General features: G+C 41.9%; 1 protein-coding gene across 2 annotated transcripts in view; it reads left to right on the forward strand.

Moving 5' to 3' along the window:
- The window catches only part of TGFB2 (transforming growth factor beta 2), a gene marked incomplete at its 5' end in the record, with an annotated part of 62,167 nt that overhangs the window by 42,367 nt on the left and 632 nt on the right, over nt 1-19,168 (forward strand). For both annotated transcript variants that reach the window (XM_080342265.1, XM_080342266.1), the window contains 4 exons: nt 13,472-13,604; nt 13,723-13,833; nt 16,437-16,611; nt 17,180-17,333. In XM_080342265.1, coding sequence (XP_080198391.1) covers nt 13,472-13,604; nt 13,723-13,833; nt 16,437-16,611; nt 17,180-17,333 — 573 coding nt within the window. The remainder of the gene's footprint in view (nt 1-13,471; nt 13,605-13,722; nt 13,834-16,436; nt 16,612-17,179; nt 17,334-19,168) is intronic.

Genomic DNA, 19,168 nt, shown 5'->3' on the forward strand with positions numbered 1-19,168 from the left:
TTGTTTAAATGTAGGAGAAGTGTGATTCTCAGTTGAATGTAGTTTAGGTCCCCACTTGGACACTGGGTACTTGGCTTAACGACTGTGACCTGGCTTTCTTGCTTCCCAAGGACAGGCTGGCAGAGAAGTTGAGTAAATAATGACATTTCTTAAAAGAGAAAGTTAGTATGAATATTTAATGAAAGTCACTGGTGTCATCTATATATAACAGCCATCACAGAGGATTACACTGTGTGTCCCTCTGACGCTGCCATACCAGCCTGTTGAAAAGATTGTATGTTCTGGCTTTACCTCACTGCTCAAACATCATAAAAGAGTTGATGGCATCTCTGGGCTTTCTGTTGTTCTACTTTTGAGAGCTGTTAGTCAACCACCTGAAAGGAGTACAGCTGCCATTGCCTGAGCGCGGCTCATTGCCTTTCCGTGTTTGAGGAATGTGGGACGCAAAGGGTTCAGTGGAGGTAGGGAAGAAAGGGCCTTTGCTTGGCTGGGAATTTGCTGTGTGATGAGAAACAGCTGGAGCTTATTTGAGAGAGCCTGACTCCAGCAAGCCTGTGCCCATAGAAATGACTGACACCTGCATCCAGGGCAGGTACTTGGGCCCTTTAGATAAATATATAGCTGGTGAGTAAGGCAATTTCTTTTTTAGGCTGGGTGGGGTGTAATGAGTGAAGTGTTAGGTGAGTAGTGAGTGTAGGTTATTGTAGGATTAGGTCTTTTCTCCACCAAGTAACAGGCAAGCCAAAGGCAGCAAGCTCTGAGTGTGTGTTTGTGCCAGGCATGCTTTAGGCATGTTACTTTGCTCCTTTGCTTGTAGAGAGGCAAGCCATCTCTGGAGCCCTTTCAGAGCAGCTATTTTCTGCCCTTTCAGAGCACTTATTAAAATGATAAAAGCTGCCTGTTAGTTCCTCTCTCTGCTTTACTTTTTATAAGCTCCTGTAACTGCCTTCTGCTTGTTGTTTTTCCCCCTCTTTGGTCATATTTACTTGTTGCAGTGTTGTACACAGCTCTTCACAAAACCTTGTGTGCAGGTATTATCTTAGCTCTATGATGGTCAATCTGAACTGCACAGGTTCCTCACCAGCAGTTCTGTAGGAGCTGCAAAGTCCTTTAAATACTGCTGCATCTAATCTCCGTGAAAATGCATGAGGTTAGTGTACAGTGTTTAACAGGAAAAGCAAAAGCAGGGAGAAGGTGAAGATGAGGATGTATTATGGGACAGCACTGTAGAAGACATCTTAAAACTCAGAATATCAATTTTAGAGAGAAAAATCTAAGGACCTGAAGGTGGGGAAGTATGGGTAGGAGGCACTGGTGCCAGGGTGTTGCTAGAGAGGAGCTTTCAGGACTATGTGATGATAGACTGATAGGGGGTGTCTAGCAGCGGAGGAAGGAACAAACATGGGATGTAAAAGGGGAGAATGAGGAAGATGCTTATTTCAATGGAAACGGGAGAGGCACATACATTCTGTAAGGGCTGAGGACTTTCTTGGATGTCTTCACTTCCAGCATGAAAAGCTGCGCATGGAGGCAGAACGTCACACAGGAGATTGCTGGTGGAGTTGGCATATACAGCCACCACTCCTCCTCCATGCAGAAGCCCTGCTTCCTCCCTTGTGAGATATGTGCTGGGCTTCCCAGGGCTGTTGTGCCCAGAAGGAACAATGTGGGGTTTTGTCTTGCATAAGCAACATTTAATTATTAAGGTTTTTTTTTTTTTATTCCACCAAGTTTTGGGTTGCCTGGTATTTTGCTTTGTTGAGATATTCTTGATGAGGGTTTTTGAAATTCCTTTCATACCTGTAGTTCCAGGGAATGGTTGTTCCTGTGTACCCTCACCTTTCTCAGTCAAGCAGGAAGCGAGGGGCAGAAGTCTTCTGAAGAGAGTCAGAGCTCTCTTTTTGTGGTTCTCTGGGAAAGTGGGCAGCCCTGAACACGTTCAAGTCTCCTAACTGCTCTCCAAGAGCTCTCTGAGTCCAGTGGCAGTTGAGTAGTATATATATACACCAGTGGTGCAGAAGGGACAATATTACTCTGAAAGACTATTTTAGGAACAGCTAGAGAGAGATGTGCAGGGTAAATGGAAAAAATAAGCAAGCAGAATATAAATATTTTGTTTCTCCTCCTGATTCTTTCTTTGTGTGGTCCTCTGACCTTACAGATCTACCCCTTAAAATGAGAAAAGAAATGCAAGACTGCACCTTTTCAGCTAAGCTTTCCTCAGGCTATACTTGGCTCCCTCCTCCAAACCACATCAGAAAAGGACTTTGTGTTTTCCTGCAGCCCTTGTTTGCACTGACTCTGGGAAGGAAGGCAGTCTGGGGCTGCTCGGCGTGGTGAGCCAGTGCCATGGCCCCTCGCTCCCAGCACAGCAGCAGCAGGACCCTGTTCCCACCCCAGAGGCAGGGGTGGAGCAGAGATCACCCCATCGTATTTATGCTGTGAGCGAATGGCTGTGGATCTGTCTGCCAGGTCTGCTGCCTCCTGGGTTTCTCTGGGCAGTAAGTCTTGGAGATAAATTCTCATGGGGGTCCCCTGGATGCATCTGCAAAGCCAGTGGGCGAGTGGTAATCTGTGAGAGCAGAAACAGTTTCTTTAATGTCCGTTTTCACCCAGAATACTTTTCTTGGTATTTAAGGATTAGTCAGCCACTTCTGTGTGTTCCTGCACAGATGGGGAGGCGCAGTGCACATATTAGGATGTCTTAGGATGGAAAATAATGAAACTTATAGAAGTAGGAATTAAGTTTCTTATTTATAAGGCGGGTGTAAAACCTTCTGTCCCTTCTTGGCTCTGGTTAAGTGAAGCCCTGGAGAATTAAATTCTTTAAATGCACTATCGTTTCTGATATTTCTTCTGCCGAAAAGTGATGGTTAATCTGCTGGTGGTGCTGCTGCTGATTGGAGAGTGGGGAGCCAGAAGGAAGGCAGGAAAGGAAGGAAACAAAGTGGTGCAACATCAGATGCAGTGGGCTCTCTCCGGCGTTGCTTCTCCCTCCCTTCCAATGCACCATGTTCGTGTGATTGTCTTCTCAATGTGCACTGAGACTTCAGAAAATATTAAGAGGATAAAGTACTTTTGGGGGAGGGGGGAGGAGTAATATTAAATAAACAAGTTTTAGCATCCTCCAGTGGCTCTTGCTATGTTTTTAAAGATTTATGCCAAATGCAGGCTTTATTGGAATTTGATCAGATAAAGCTCAGTTGTTATGGGAATGTCTTTGTTCGTCAGTTTTCTTGCCTGCTTTGAAGACTTCATCACATCTTTCTTTTATTAAGGTGCTTCTGTATTTATGAATAAAGTCCCTGCACCCTTCAAAAAAAAGCTTGTCTCTTATGAATAAGCATTCCAAAAAATAAATAGGCACCGCAGCAAAGCTGGATGACTGGAAACCTTTGCAAGGCAAAAAGCTGTCATTCAGAGAGCATTGTGGTATTGTTTCTAAGGTATTTTTATTATGTACAGACGGTCAAACAATAACAAGTAGTAATTACTTCCTATGGAAGTGGTGCCATGTTTTGTTAACACATCATAAAGCATCACAAAGAACGTAGCCGGAGCACTGGTTTTTATTGTCATCGTTATCCGAGGCTGCTGTGGGTGTGGGTACCTGAGAGGCTGTGGATGGGGGACCACATCACAGGACGTATCAGAGCACAAGGCTGGAGCAAATGAATGGCGCCAGGTTAAAGCCCAAGGGGGACATCAGATTGCGATGAAGAATTGAAGCAAGCAGCAGCACACCTTTGGTCTTTCCATGTCAGGGAGAGCCCGGTCCATACCGAGGGCTCCTGCGGAGCTTGCTCAGGGTCTGGGAAGAACCGTCTGCCCTCCAGACAGTGGTAACCCCCATTTCTTTAAGGGCCTCTCTTCCTGCTTGGAGGTATGTGGAAGAAGATGCTGTGGAACATATTACCCCATTATGAGTCAGATTTAAATTTAAACCACAGTCAGTTGTTCAAATACTTTCAATTCAGACAGTGTTTTGTCTTGTTTTTCAGTTAGGGAATACGTTTAGAGCAAGCTACTATAGATTTGGGCCAAATCTCCGTGGTGCAAATCTGAGGCAATTTACACTGACTGCAGCTGAGCTACTCCAGACTGATCTCTGTATAATCAGGAGCAGAGGGGCCTTGCTCTGTTTTCTTGCCAAAAAGTGCAGTCTCTAATGCCACGGAAGAAAATACTAGGAAGCAGGATTTGTGGCTGTGAGCTGACGCAGGATGTCTGTATTACAGATATCACCTGGGGCATTTGATTTTAATTGACTGCCATCACTGTGACCCACATCTAAAGTAGTATATTTAGATCGCACAATTTGTGTACTGCTGTCCTGAAGCCATACTCTTGACATCGGAAAGGCTACAAGGTTATGTTAAATGGCAAATGTACAGTGCTCTTTGAAGTGCCAAACTCAGTATAAAGTGTGGACCTAATAACTTTCTATTCTACCAACATCCGGCTCTTTCCCCCTCTAGCCCCCTCACCAACAGCTCAGGACCAGAGGAAGTTAATTTGCAGTATATTTCAGTTAAATTGCTGCTTTCTCCTTGTTCCAGAATCCTTTTGTTTGGTTCCAAATACTGTATCTCTTAAAAAAAAAAAAAAAAAAGAAGTCAGTACGCTGGAGATCATGTATAGAGTACGTTTGGCAAATAATCTGTGAGCGTGGGTGAAGGGAAGTATTTATCGCTCCATCATATTCACTGCAATTTGAGAGCTTATCTCAGATGCAGCCACCTCTTGCCAGGAACAGAGCAGTTATTGAAGGCGACTTGAAGAAATGTATAATATTACCATTAGCTACTGGCACGAGCCAGTGTGTACTCTCAGCTCGACACTACTGTGTGTAGAAATTTTGGGCACTGAGCTGGTAGACGGATTTATTGCCATTTGCCGTGTGTGAACGTTATGGGGAGTCTAGAAATGCAGGACATGGATCAGAAACCAGCCATTGAGTTTGGGTTCCTGTTCTTTGGGCTGCAGTCTAGTGAGGCAGCCAAGCCCGTGTTACACTGAGACATGGGCAAGTCTTAACAGAGCACCGCAACATGGTAGTAACTGAGCTGAGGAACATCAGGTTGGCTTACTGGCCTTCCACTAGGGAGCCTGTTGAAGGGAGGAAGGTAATATTGCAGTTTTGGGGAGGTGTAGGGAACAAAGTGAAGCTTTGGTGAAAAGAAGCCTATATGGAAGAGGACAGGAGTGGTCTGAGTGGAAGCCTGTAGGTGGTGGGAAGAGCAAACCACAAGGAGAATCATGACTTAGAGAGAACAATGCAGGCAAGAGGAAGGGAAGAAAGAGGAGTGACTTCCAGAAGGAGACAGCATCTTAGAAGAAGTAGTAGGTCCAAATGTTCGAATAGCAAAGAAAGTTGTATGCCAAAATGTTGTAGCAAAATGCATATGAGCAGGACTGAGGAAGAGGAGTGGCTTGGGAGACCTGCGCTTAAAGGGGAGATGAACACAGGAGTACCTTGCAGAATCTAGGGGATTTGGCTAGAAGACAGGAGAACCCACTCTGTTTTTGTTGACTTTGGCTTCTCTTTGTTGATATTTTAATAAAACATAGTGTGCCTCTGGCAAGCTAAAGCTAAATGCTAGATAAGTTTACAGGATTTTTTTGTTTTGCTTCATTTTATATAAAATCTTTCTTTGGAGCCATCTTAAAAATCTCCTAAATGGCAGGAAATTGCGCTCAATATTTCAGAATCTTCCAGGAGAAGGACCCCAGACCCTCCGTTCTTGTTTATTGCTTGTACAATGCAGAGTCTTCCTGCCTGCTTAAGCATAAATCAGACTGAAAGGCCTCAGGGCTGTATCCCCAGCTTACACTGCACATGTATCCCAAGTGGCAGGAGGAAGGCCCTGCCTGGGGAACAAATGGAGAGGAAATCCCTTCTCAGGATCCATTCTCTTTCCAGAGCTCATCCCCTCAACACAGGGCGATGCAATGAGTTGGTCACAGTGATTCCATGACACACTCAACTTCCCCTCCCTTTTCGACATGTTTTAGCTGCTCACCTCTTAACCCTCCTTGCACTTCACCTTCTTTTACCTTTAAGCGAGTATCAGCCAATGCTCTATGAGAATCCTACTGCAGCTGTAGCCCATCGAGGTAGAAAAAGGGTTGGCTTATGTGCGCAATATGTTCTTTTTATTTGCAAGTTTGCATGAAGAACGTGTCTGGCAAGTTCTGAGTAGATGGATCAGAAAGCTATGGGTTTTTTTAAACTTTGGCAAGTACTCCATACCTTTGTATTTTGGCAGGAACTCTGCATCTCATATACTAGTCTCTAAAGATTCTGCCCTCGGTTTGAGCCTGATTCAGGGACCTTTGCCGAGTAATGGAAAGACTTCCCTTGATAAGCAGGGGGGCTGTAAAGCCCTTTTAACTCCATAGCACTGAAGGCAGAGTCTGAATTGCTCTTTTGCAGAGGCGATTACAAGAAGAGCTTGAAAATTCACACTGAGAATTTTTTAAAAAATACAGTCAGTCTCTTGCACTAGTGGTGATAAGAAGAAGCTAAGAGTTTGATAGCTAGTAGATGCCCAGTTATCTGGCAAAAGGTACTATATGGAGGATTTCACAGAATCACAGAATCGACTGGGTTGGAAACGACCTCAGAGATCATCGAGTCCAACCCTTGGTCCAACTCCAGTCTGTTTACTAGATCATGGCACTAAGTGCCATGTCCAATCTCAGTTTAAAAACCTCCAGAGACGGCGAGTCCACCACCTCCCTGGGCAGGCCATTCCAATGCCTGACCACTCTCTCTGTAAAGAATTTCTTTCTAATATCCAGCCATTTCTAATATCCATTTGTACTTCACAACATATGTTTCCGCATACAATAAGTAAGAAACTGGAGAGGTTTGCAACAGAATTAGGGGTTCACTTATCCCTGTGTCCAAGATAGAACCAAAGACATCAAACTCAACCAGGGAGTGAGAAAGGATTGAGAATTATCATGGCCATTTTTTTAACTTTAAACTTCAGAAAAGGCTGGATTAAGTCCCTGAGAGCTGTCTAGGGAGACCTTTGGAATCTGGAACCAGGCAGCAAACGAATCTTCCAGTAGGGTGAATAGTATGTAAAAATTTGGAAACCGCAAGTGGCTGCATATGCAGACCTTGGGAATCTGGTTATTTCACTGCAGAAGGTTAGGCTGGAGTCCCCTGCAAGTCTCTTCTAGTTCAGAAGAGGTTATCCTAAATGGCAGTTTTCAACCATGATGTTGTGCATAGCTGAACTTATCTCTGCTCTGATGTTAACCAGCATTAGCACATCATTTACCACTGGATCTCATTGTTTGCACTTATTTACTTTGAGCTTACAAGTTCATGTCAGGTTATTTCCATTATTTTAAAAGGCCCTTGAAGTTCCAATGGAAACCGTGGATAATGACTGATAAGTAGGAGAAAGATTAGTGAGCCTGCCAAGATGTTGTAATATACAAGAACATCACAGGAGTCTGAAATGACAGAGACAAGGGAAGGAAGGAAGTTATCAGGGACCCAGCAGCATCTGGAGGGAGCAGATCAGACAGTCCAGAATGAATGGAGAGGAAAAACAGATTAATGGCAGGTTTTTACAAGATAATGGCATATTTACTGCTGTTCAGTGACTGCCGAACCCATGCTGGCTGACAGTGGTGACCATCCCAAAATCCAGGGCAATGCATCAGACAGGATGGATGATTTGAAGCGGCCATATGTTCTTATTATTTTTTGAAAGTTTCTCAATTTATTTTAAGAAATTTTAAGTCACTAAAAATATTTCCTAACAGTTGGTGACCATAATTCTCTAACGCAGCTATAAAATGCCCTCGTTGTTGCTAGAGCTTGGCCTTTGATGTGTGTCTAGGGTTTTCTTGGCTATAGCAGATGTATGTCATTGATGCCTCAGCCTGTGTATCATCACTTCTGAACCACATTGAGTTGTTTGTTTGTTTGTTTGCTTGCTGGGGAGGTGATGAATTTATTAGCCAAAACTATTCCCCTGAAAAATTATATTTAATTGTAGTTTTCCTACTTGTCTGCAGCTGATTGTGTTAACTATAGGAGACTAGAAGTAACTATTGGCCAGACCATCAAATCTGAACTGAACTAAGCAAGTTGCTGGTCTGGAGCTCTAGTTACTTGAAAGAACCAGTGTGTCTTTCTGTCAAAATTTTCCTTTTGTGTGTTTAATGAGTCATGAAGACGGGCTGTTTTGGCGTCTGCTCTCTGTGGTTATTGTCTAGAAGACATACACTAATGTGTTCATTCAGTCATCTCTTGCTTTAGCTGCCTATATATATGAGAAGGGGAGTAGTCAGAGGAAAATTTGAGCAAAATAATTATGTTTCTATTAACAGAGTTGTGGGTTTAGGAGGTTTTTTTTGGTTTTGTATTTAAACCAGTATAATTACACTGCTGCTGAATGCTGCCGCTCTGCTTACATCAGCCTCCATTATGCCTCATTTTTTAAAGAAACCATGTTTCTGCTAATTTTGCAAACATTCTGCCTTGTTTGTTGTTGTGAATTATATGTTGTACTTCACAGTTTATAAAATACAGACTAAGACAATCCTTTTCCTTATTTTTAAACTCAGAACTGTGTGATAGTTACTTGAGAGTATAAACATGTGTGCATATAAATAAACAGTTTTATCCTCCAGTATTATAATGAAGATTTCAGCTACTTAATACTTAAATGTTAAAAAATATATCAGTTAACGCTCTCCAGTTGGTCTGAGAAATAAGCATAGCAGGTGACAGAGGTAATATAGAGATCAGTATCTTCTGGAAACTTGCTTGTCATTTTTCTGAAACCAGTTTGTGACAAAACCAAAAGCTTTTCACTGCCGAATGCCCCAGTCGTGGTGATTTGGGATACACTTCCAACATCATGGTCCAGCCTCCTCTAATGGACGAGGAGCACAAGACAAATCCCTGCCAGCAGAGCAGAGGGTCTCCTGCTGAAGACTGAGCAGAATGCTTTGCAGAACCCATGAAGAGCAGATTTCAATGGTGTTTATAAAATACCAGAAATCTGGCAGGCCTGATGAGGGTGGCATGTGAGTGCTGTCATCACCCAGATCCCCGAGTGGGCTTCCTTAACATGTGTAGCTGTACAAGCAAGAGCCAGGCTTGCTTTGCATCTGGCTTCTTCATGAGCCCCTTTCCTGCAATTAACTGCATTATTTATATATTCACATGTTTGTTTTGCCTTGATCTGCTGGCAGGAGATGCACGTATGTGATATCTAGAGATCCTTCATCGGTATTCGTAAGATAATGTTTTGCCCAGGTGTTTCTAAGAAGGGTCAGAATTGAAAAAATATTATGAGGGAAAGGTTAGCAGTGCCCGTAGAATAAGATAACTAGAAGATAGGGCTTAACTGTACAAAATACTTCGTCAATAAGAGAATAACAAATGTTTTGGCTCTTTGCTTTCCTATGAAAGGGAGGAATCCCATGCCGTAAGAGGGCAGGCAAAAACAAACTATTCTTAGAATTTAGAGCGTTGGTATTGAATGAAAATTACTCTGCATACTGGGCTAAAAGTCCGCTGGATAACCTTTTGGTAACACTTCTACTTACTCAGCTCATCCCCACATAATATGATCATATGCATATGTTCCCTGTGTCATCCCTTATAAGAAACGGCAGCGTTGCATTATCGCTCTGTTGAATGTGGGACCAAATAGACAGGTATACCTGGAAGAACATCCCTGTGTTTAGAAGCTGCAGAGGTTTTGCAGAACCTGAATGTTGTTTTTGTTGACGCTGAGCTCTCACACGTGTGAAGGTGTGCGTGCTCCCACCTGCACCCCTGCAGTTGTTGTGCATCGTCAGCTGCTTGTGGATGCAGGTGTTTAAATGTGTCACTTCTAAGTGAGTGGGGTGAGGTTGTGTGTGTGGAAACTGTCGCCTACTCATGCGAGTGATTGGATCTGTCATTTCTACGGGCAGGTGGTGATGCACAGGACTCCCCCACCCTGAAAGCCCTAGTCATCCACCTCATGACTCACAGACATACCAAACTCTTTCTGCCTCTTTGAGAGGGAGTGTCTGGACAAGGTGCCAGAAGGAAATGAGAAAGGATTAAAGGGGAATTTTAACTCCGTCTTCCTTCTCCCCTGTGTATTTTTTTCCCCTTGTTTTCTGTTAATATTTTCACTGCACTGCAAACTCTTTTTCACAAAGGCCTTCTACTTTTTAGCCCTGCATTTAGCTCCTGCAGATACAAGCTGTGCAGTAGCATTTCTGATAACAGTGTTTGATGTGGTTGCAATGGGCGAAGCATAAAGGTAAGGCAGTGTTTATAGGCAAGACAAGGCAATGTTTATAGGTAAAGGTAATATTTCTTTTAAGACCAGTCAGTAAAATTGGAAGAAGTAGACAAGCTTTCAAGCACAAAAGCTGCAAGGCACAGGAAAGGCTTTTCTTCTTTTTTGCAACTAAACTAGTTGATCTAGTAGGAAGAAAGTATAGGAAATAGTGAGAGAGATGTTTTTCAATGGGCATGTAGGCTTGAGGGTGTATTAGAAAAAAAAGATGTGTTGCTGATGGGGAAGGTAGGGCCAGAAATGTAGTGCAAAGTACAAAGAAGCAAACCAAAGGAGGAAAACGGCAGAGAAAACCTAAAATGCTTATTTCACGTAATAATTTCTGGAATACTCATTTGAGTAAAGTATTGTAGCTGTAAAAAGTTCTGATAGGTTCCTACAAAGACGCCACTTTGTTTACCACTGTGTAGAGTGCAATTGCTTCACTGTGGATGGAAACACAGAATGCAGCAGCGTAGGAAAAGAAGTGAGGAGTACTTCATCAGGTTATTTTGTGGGAGGAAATACACTTCAAGGATCCAGCCTAGTATTTTATCATCCATTAGCTTTCCACACTTGCGACAATGTAACAGAAAAAGAAGATAAAAATGGAAATGGTGAGGCTGGAAGATCACACTTGCTCTCAAGCAATCAGGTTGTTGATATTGTACATCACCCTAGCACTATAAAGATACTTAGCCCATGAGAAGGTAATTGAAGCAGAGATGCTAATTTCACTAACAATGGCACTCACCGCACTTAAAAACCTTTTGCTTAAGAACCACTGGTGTCTGTTTAACCCACGAAGTCAGTTGTGGAAATTATGCCATACCTTGTTTATGATTTTTGGCTGATTCTTTTTAGTTTTCTTCCTGAACATGCAGCATAAACATGAAGAGAAGCCTTACTTTCAGATAGCATAGATACTGTGGTATGGATAATATCTAGCTCTTCTGATCTACAGTATCTATCCTGTCCAACAGTTTTGAAACCTGCAAACACTTTTCTTGTCGTTCAGTTCATCATTGAGGATAGATGTTCATTTTACCATTGGATATGTCCAGTGATAATATCTTCTACTTTTACAACCAGCCCTCGACTTTGTGTTTTGATAGCAATGGGATTGGGATAAAGACTTTTTATTTTGGATACCAACTCACAGCTGAGTCTTCAGAATATATCTAAGACCAATTATAGTTAACATCAGGAGATTGCTTTTGGCACATTACTTACATTTAGATACTTACATCACTGCCAAAACTGAGGTATGCAGTTTCTGGAGTCTTTGGAAAGATATGACTGTGCAGAAAGGAAGAGAAATGAGCCAAGTTCTTGTGTCCCATTTGCCTCCCCCCAGTGCCCCAACACATCTTTGCAGAATGACAGCTGCATTACATCCTCAGAAACACTTGGGTTGACCTGATAAAGAGTAAAGGGAAGGCCAAGTTATATTTGTACTTCTCTGGGACTTTCCCAGCATTGATTACTGATTCTCTCATCCCTCTGGCACTTCTGGGCAATGGTAGTCCCCTTGCTGCTGCCAGACTCTCTGTAAACAGTTGTTCAAACACTTTGTTTGAAGGTTGCCTCATAAAAAGGAGTCCCAGTGTTCAGTGTTTGAGTGCCCTCAGTTTCTACTAGAGACCACAGCATCACCAACTAGGGATGCTTGTAATTTTCTGGACTTGGACCAGCATCTTCTCATGTCTTTTTGCTAAATGTGTTGATCAGAAAGAAGGCAAAGAGCTTGTCATGCTGCTGTTCTTCTCATAGGACAAATGCTGTTGTGGGAGCTGCACTGTTGGCCTTTGAGAGGTCCAGCACTCCCTTGAATAAATAGAGAGACTCTACATGTTGGACAGAATCTGGCCTTTTCAAGCCTGTTTTTCTGTTTAATCATGGAAATCCTAATATTATCATGATGACATAATTACACACCTCTTTTTAAATATTTTTCTTTACATGTATTATGCAGTCTCATGATTGTTTTATTCCAGCAGCATTTGCTAGATGTCAGGTTGGTCTGGGCTGAGAAAATAGGAGGAAACAATGAGACATTGTCAGTTACTCATTTGGAGATGGACTTGGATGGTTAAAGAGAGGAAGAACACAAAACAATATAAGAAGTCAGACAGCCAAAAGTTACAAAGTGGTGTTATCCTGTGGTAACTTCATTGGAGTTGACTTAATGTTACATGGCATTCCAGCTTCCTGCGTCGCAAAACTATCGATATAGTAATAACCGTGAAACCAGAAACATGTTAGCAGCCAAAAGTCCGGTTGTTTTCATCCTAGAGTTGGGGTAAATAATAGCAGGTTGTGCTTGTGTGTGGGAAGGCACTCTCTGAATTGTTTAGGTATGAGGAGGACTGTGGGCACTTGAAATTCTGGGCATGCAGTGCTGTGTCTTGAAAGGGAGATACTAGGAGGGTTTTTGTACAGGTATTTTTTTATTGAATGCTCAGTAGCAAGCTTTACTGAAACTTGACAGAAACACAAATACAGCTGGCATCAAAGTTTGGATGGAAGCAGCATCACCTGTTGCGCAGAACCATGTGTGGCCACAACTCACACTGGGCTGTCTCTGCATGTCCCCAGGTTACCTGTATGGACAATAACATTTTTCTTATTCATGTATGACCAGTGCCTGCAGTCAGAGGGAAGGCTGGAAGAATTAATAAGGCAATGCCATACAGATTAGTTAGGGATGAGCAATAGAATATCTTCAGTGTAGAGACTACATTGTGCAGGCTTTACTTTAGCATTCTGATGTTATTCTCTAACCAGTGTAAGTATTACTGAAGAAGGCAGAATAGCTTCTCTTGGTGTTCCAGTTACTATGATCTCTTGACCACTTGTGTTGCAGGACAAACTTTCAGGGCAGTCGTTCTGTGTGATTTCTCTTAGGAAGGAATATGTGATGGCATGTTTTGCTTGGGAGCATGAGTGGATTTCATTAGGGTGTTTTTATATCATACTCCTCTGCCCTCACACTCTTAAGAAAATTCTTTTTGAAAATGTACCTGAATGTACATCTGCTGCATAGACGTTTGAGCTGTAATAATTTCTTCTGCCATTTTATAATGTTGATGGTCCATTTTTATAAAAAAACAGGTAAATGTTAACTTGTAGTCGATCATATTTGTTGTTTCTCGCAGGTTCTAAAATCTAAAGAATTATCATCACCAGGACAGCGGTACATCGACAGCAAAGTAGTTAAAACAAGAGCTGAAGGAGAATGGTTGTCTTTTGATGTCACTGAGGCTGTACATGAATGGCTCCATCACAGAGGTGACAACAAGTGCTTTTTGCCTTCACTCCTGCCCCAACTGCTGCTCCATTAACTCAGCAGTATTTCAGGGTCATTCCATGTGTAAAAAACAACTCCACTTGCTTTTATGTTTTGCAGACAGGAACCTTGGATTTAAGATAAGCTTACATTGTCCATGCTGCACCTTCGTGCCTTCCAATAATTATATCATCCCAAATAAAAGTGAGGAGCTTGAAGCAAGATTTGCAGGTAACAAAAGAAAAAAAAAAACCTTTTTGAAATGTTGTGGTACTTACTAATTGAGGAGGGAAACAAAGACCCCTTACTGCTTCTCTAATATGGCATTTGGCTACTTGAAAACTTGTTCATTTGAGAATCTTGATTCTCACCTGGTAGGAAATGGTATTGAAGGCACAAGGGTAAAACTATGTCAGCTGAACTATTCTAAAACCAGATGGCATGAATAAGCCATCTCGTTCCATGCATACAGTTTCCATGTTCTTAAGTGTCTGTGTTACAGTTTTCATCTGTACACAGAATATACAATATACAATTTTCGATGTAGGGAAGACTATTGCACAGTAGACCATCCATTGTTTGGCAGTCGTGAGGAAACTTGTTGAATGTTTTCAAAATAAACCCTTTGACTGCTGTCCATCCTAGCACGGTAATGGTTCAGGCTTAGCAGAGAAGGCTACTACTGAAAAGTTGAATTGTGATGGTGTTTGGCTCGCACGTAAACTGCTTGTAGTAGGCATGCATGAGAGTGTGGTGTGTTTTATGAGTGAAACAATACCTGTGGCAAATTTCCAAAGCATAAGTAAGGGAACAGTTGGCTGCTTTGCTTACAGAAGTGCCTTCCTTTGTCCTCAGTAAGTATAGAGGGTCCTAGTCTTTGTATTATAAATACCAGCACACGCACTTCCAGCTCTTTAGGCACACTAAGTATATCCAACAATCTCATCTCTTCTCTTCTCTTCTCTTCGCTTCGCTTCGCTTCGCTTCGCTTCACTTCACCTTCTTTCTCTTCTCTTCTCTTCGCCGCCTTTCTCTTCTCTTCTTTCTCCTCGCCTCTCCTTCATTCTCTTCTCTTCTCTTCTCTTCTCTTCTCTTCTCTTTTCTTCTCTTCTCTTCTCTTCTCTTCTCTTCTCTTCTCTTCTCTCTTCTCTTCTCTCTCTTTTCTTCTCTTCTTCTTCTCCTCTTCTCTTCACCCTCTCCCTCTCTTCCTCTCTCCTCCTCTTCTTCTCCTCTCCTCCTTCTTTTGGGAAGAGCTGAGCAATAGACACCAGATTTGTATAAATGTCCCACATTGGTTTTGCTGCCAGTGCATTGTGGGCTGAAGAAACAGAAATGATGTGCCTGTCTACATGCTCCCACTTCCAGCAGTAGAAGTCTGATTCTTATCTGAAGTCAGCAGAACTACATCATTAGTTCACATTGGTTTTCTCTATATATCTACATTGGCACATAGAATTTATTATAACGTATAGTAGCTACACAAGTATTTTTTATGCTGACAGTTCGGAAAAAGGGTAAAGATTGGATTGAGTGGTCATTAAAAAATAAACAACAGTGTGTAGTTAAGGTTATGGATATATGTGCTTCTTATGGACAGCAGACAAAGTGATATAGAGTGAATCTATCAAGATTGCATAAGCACTCTTGTGTTTTTAAGTCCTTCAAGTTTCAGTTTCAAAAAGGGAAATGATATTTAATCACTAATTATTAAATGATATTCAGTCACTAATTGACCATGCTATAGTTATCATCCAGTAGTACGTATAAAACTATGGCTATGTTAGAACAAACTCAAATTCTCTTTATACAGTGCTCATTTATTAAAGAATATTGCTATTTGCTTCATTTGTTTTCCAAGAATTTGGCTATATTCCTTGTTAACTATTAAGTTTTTCTAACCATTGTTTCACTGTATTGAATAAATACATGTATGGTACCTATGATTAAAGCCATTGTGTGTATTTAAAAAATTGTTGGTATGATATTTTGTCACTGTAATTGCAAATGTTACAAAAAGAAAAATGTGTCTTTTTCTCTTTAAATAGCAGTATCTGGTTCAGGAGGTTAATTTGCAAAAGGGTCTTAGCAACAGGCGTAACATGAACTGTTTGGACTCCTAGGGAAGGCCAATACCTTGAGTCTTTTGCCTGTGCTATTGCCATGGTAAAAGGCTAGTAAGGCAGTTAGTGTCTTAAGAGAAAATACAAAATGTGAGGTCATTGATTGCCACTTCAAGAAGAAATATATTGGTCAATGTCCTTTCCATGCCCATGCAAAGAAGGACATAGAATAACTGACTTTCTGGGAAAAAATTAGCAGATTTAAATAAACTGATTGTGGGAAACAGAGAATTTACAAGCATTAGAAAGAAGTAGATGTGATAAAACTAATGGATGGAAGTAAGCAGTGGGAAATACAGGGGAAGTGTCCTGAGCAGCTTTAATGGTGTTACAAGGTTTTAAAAGGTACATATAGCTGTTAAAAGGTGGGAGTATTGCCCTAAGTGAAGTACCAAAAGCATCACTGCTTGGGGCACTTGAAACTAAGCAATGCAGATACAGTGCCTGAAGTAATCTTTTCTGTTACTCATTTCAACAGTTCTGGTAAATGTACTGAAATGCCATTAAATGGCTGTGAATGTGGGAGGGCTGATGTATGAGAATTGTGAATATCTTAGGCATCTTGGGTTGAAATTTGGCCCCACTTTCCCAGTATACATGCTCAGCTGACACCAACATTTCCCAATTTCTGAGAGAATTTTTTAAAGAGATGGTTTATTTAATTTGTGAAGAAAAAGCAACACAATGTTTATCACCAAAATGTATTTTTTGAAGGTATTGATGACTACACATATTCCAGTGGTGATGTGAAAGCTTTAAAGTCCAATAGGAAAAAATACAGTGGGAAGACCCCACATCTCCTGCTAATGTTGTTACCCTCCTACAGACTTGAGTCGCAACAGCCCAGTCGGCGGAAGAAGCGTGCTCTAGATGCTGCCTATTGTTTTAGGTAACTACGCATCCATATTCAGTACACTTACATAGTAGTACCAGCTTGTCAAGTGTGATGCAGTTGCTTATCATGTTTCTTTATGGTTGGAATGTATACAGAGCACAGACCGTCACTTGTAGACCCACGGGGTCTGTGTGCAGCGGGTCTCTGCCCAGCGGTCTCCAATCCTGCAAACAGTGGCAGATGAGGAAGGTTGTGGCATTAGAAAGCAGAGGTCAATTTCCATCTGAGATGATTCCCAGACCTATCAGCCCCATAATTACAGCCAAATTATTACTTCCACTGTGCTCATCTGCTCAGAGAGGCCACTCAGTAGGACCTGGAGGAAAATACTTACTAGTCCTCCAGGGAAGCCATTAGTTTTGTCTGTATAAGCAAGTCCTGCCATGTCTAAGCATCTGATTTCGATTACAGTATTACTATTGTTGCGATTTGGTTGTAAATTTATGGGGCTTGGACTTACCTGCCTGTAAAGCATCATTCAGAGAGGAAGGAACTGGATTATATTTATTTCCTGTGTTATCTTTGTTATGACCGATGTGTTTGTGTGTATTTTGTTTCCCAGGAACGTGCAGGATAATTGCTGTCTGCGTCCACTTTATATTGACTTCAAGAGGGATCTTGGCTGGAAATGGATTCATGAACCTAAAGGATACCATGCTAATTTCTGTGCAGGAGCCTGCCCATATTTATGGAGCTCAGATACTCAGCACAGCAGGGTAAGTAACGATTTTGCTAATACTCAGCTTGTGTTTTATAACTGCAGGGTAAAATATGTTTCTAGGACTGACACCAGCACCCATGCCCAAAGCTTGTATGTATCTCAGTAACTAAGGATGATGAATGATGATGATGAAGTCCAGTAGAGGGACTCACACATGGCCTCAAGCTGGTGTTGAAGCCGTGGGAATGTATTGGCCCAGAGATTTTTGGTTTAATATGTTCATCAGTATGACTTTACGGATGGATGGGACGAATGCTCTTTGTGAGTATGAGTGTGGTGTAACTTTGGGATGCTGCCTGGGAAGGGACCTTTCGGTGTAGAGCATGAGTGGGAGATGGCACAATGAGTTTGGTCAGCAAAGGCATTGAGTGAGGCACTGTCAGAATAAAAGAAGGACTGAGTTGTACCACCTCATTATCACCTGCTTTTATGACCGGCTATTTTTCATTGCTACTGATAAGAATTTCATTAAAATGTACTGATAGAGGTGCTTCTTTTACTTCAAAAGATGTATTCATCCTTGTACTTAGAAAAATTATAAGCGAAGGAGGAACCTTGTGTCTAGGATGCCAAAGAACTGATAGTTATCTGAGACGGAACTTTTTATTTTACAGATTAGGTGTGGTATTTTAGCTACCTGCCTTAGGATGAGAAGTGCTTATTTCTCTCAACGGTCAATAAGATGTCTAGACAATAAATGCAAGGGGCAGACATTTGCATTACAGTTGTCATGAAGTAAGAATTTCACCCTCAGGTCCATACCAAGAATGATGTCTCCCCTTTTTCAAGCCTCCCTTAAAATACCAGGTCAATGTCAGCCAGCAAGTAGAACTCTTTGTGTCCAGGGGGCAGCTTGTTTTGCCTTTGGTCTGTAAAGCCATGATAGTTTGTTCTTCCTGACCTTACAGACCCAGGTGTAGCTGTCACTGCCTGTGGCATTGTACTATTGGCAATGTCAGCAGGCAGAGGTGTAAATAAGGCAAGTATGTTTCTGTGCTGGCGTGGAGTAGTAGCATACACAGTTTGGAGCAGCACTTGTTTTTAAAGGAAAGAGGAAGAGTAACTGTCATGGTCACAAATATGTGGTTTGGACAGTTGCCCGTGGAGTCAGAAGTTGCTTAATAAAGTAGCTAGTGTTGCTGTCCTGAACAGATCTTCTGTCTCTCTGAGCAGAAAATGTTGTGTGGAAGTTCTAGGAAAAGGTCATTTGGTGTTTGGCAAACACATTAATGGCATCCTCAGAAATACCTATGCATCATCAGCGGGTAACCCGACATACTTCCTTTGCAGAGAACCACACATATGAATCCAACGTGACATAAAGCACCAGTGCTGCTGACTTCACCGCAGCTGATTCTCGACAGGAGTAGCTGCAGCTTAAGTCCTGGTGCTTGCAGGGTGGCATTCATGGGTGTAGTGAAATGTAGCCAGAGAAGAAAAGCAGAGGAGTGCTTCTGCACTGAAGGGCTCTCTTCTTCCTTTGGTGCACTTGTAAAGCAAAAAATCCTGTAGCAGCAAATGCCAGTCTGAAGACAGATCAAAACCTTCCCATTACTTCTTTCCATATCAATATAGTGTGCATGTTGATTTAAAGATCTACGCTTTCAAAGCAGGCTCCAGGCATGTACCTGTTTTAAGGTTGAAGACCATATGGATAAAACCTGAAGAAACTCTGGCATGTTGTGACACCAGATTGAACTGGAGAAGCATGAAAAGTATTAAAATCCAGGAATCTTCATAGTGCTTTCAGTGGCTTTCTCTTAGGCACTGTGGGAGGAAGCGATGCAGAAAGGAATTTGCAGTGGCAGGAAGGCAGAGGTAGCTGACTTA

This window comes from Nesoenas mayeri (assembly GCF_963082525.1).
Source record: "Nesoenas mayeri genome assembly, chromosome: 3".
Lineage (NCBI taxonomy): Eukaryota > Metazoa > Chordata > Aves > Columbiformes > Columbidae > Nesoenas > Nesoenas mayeri.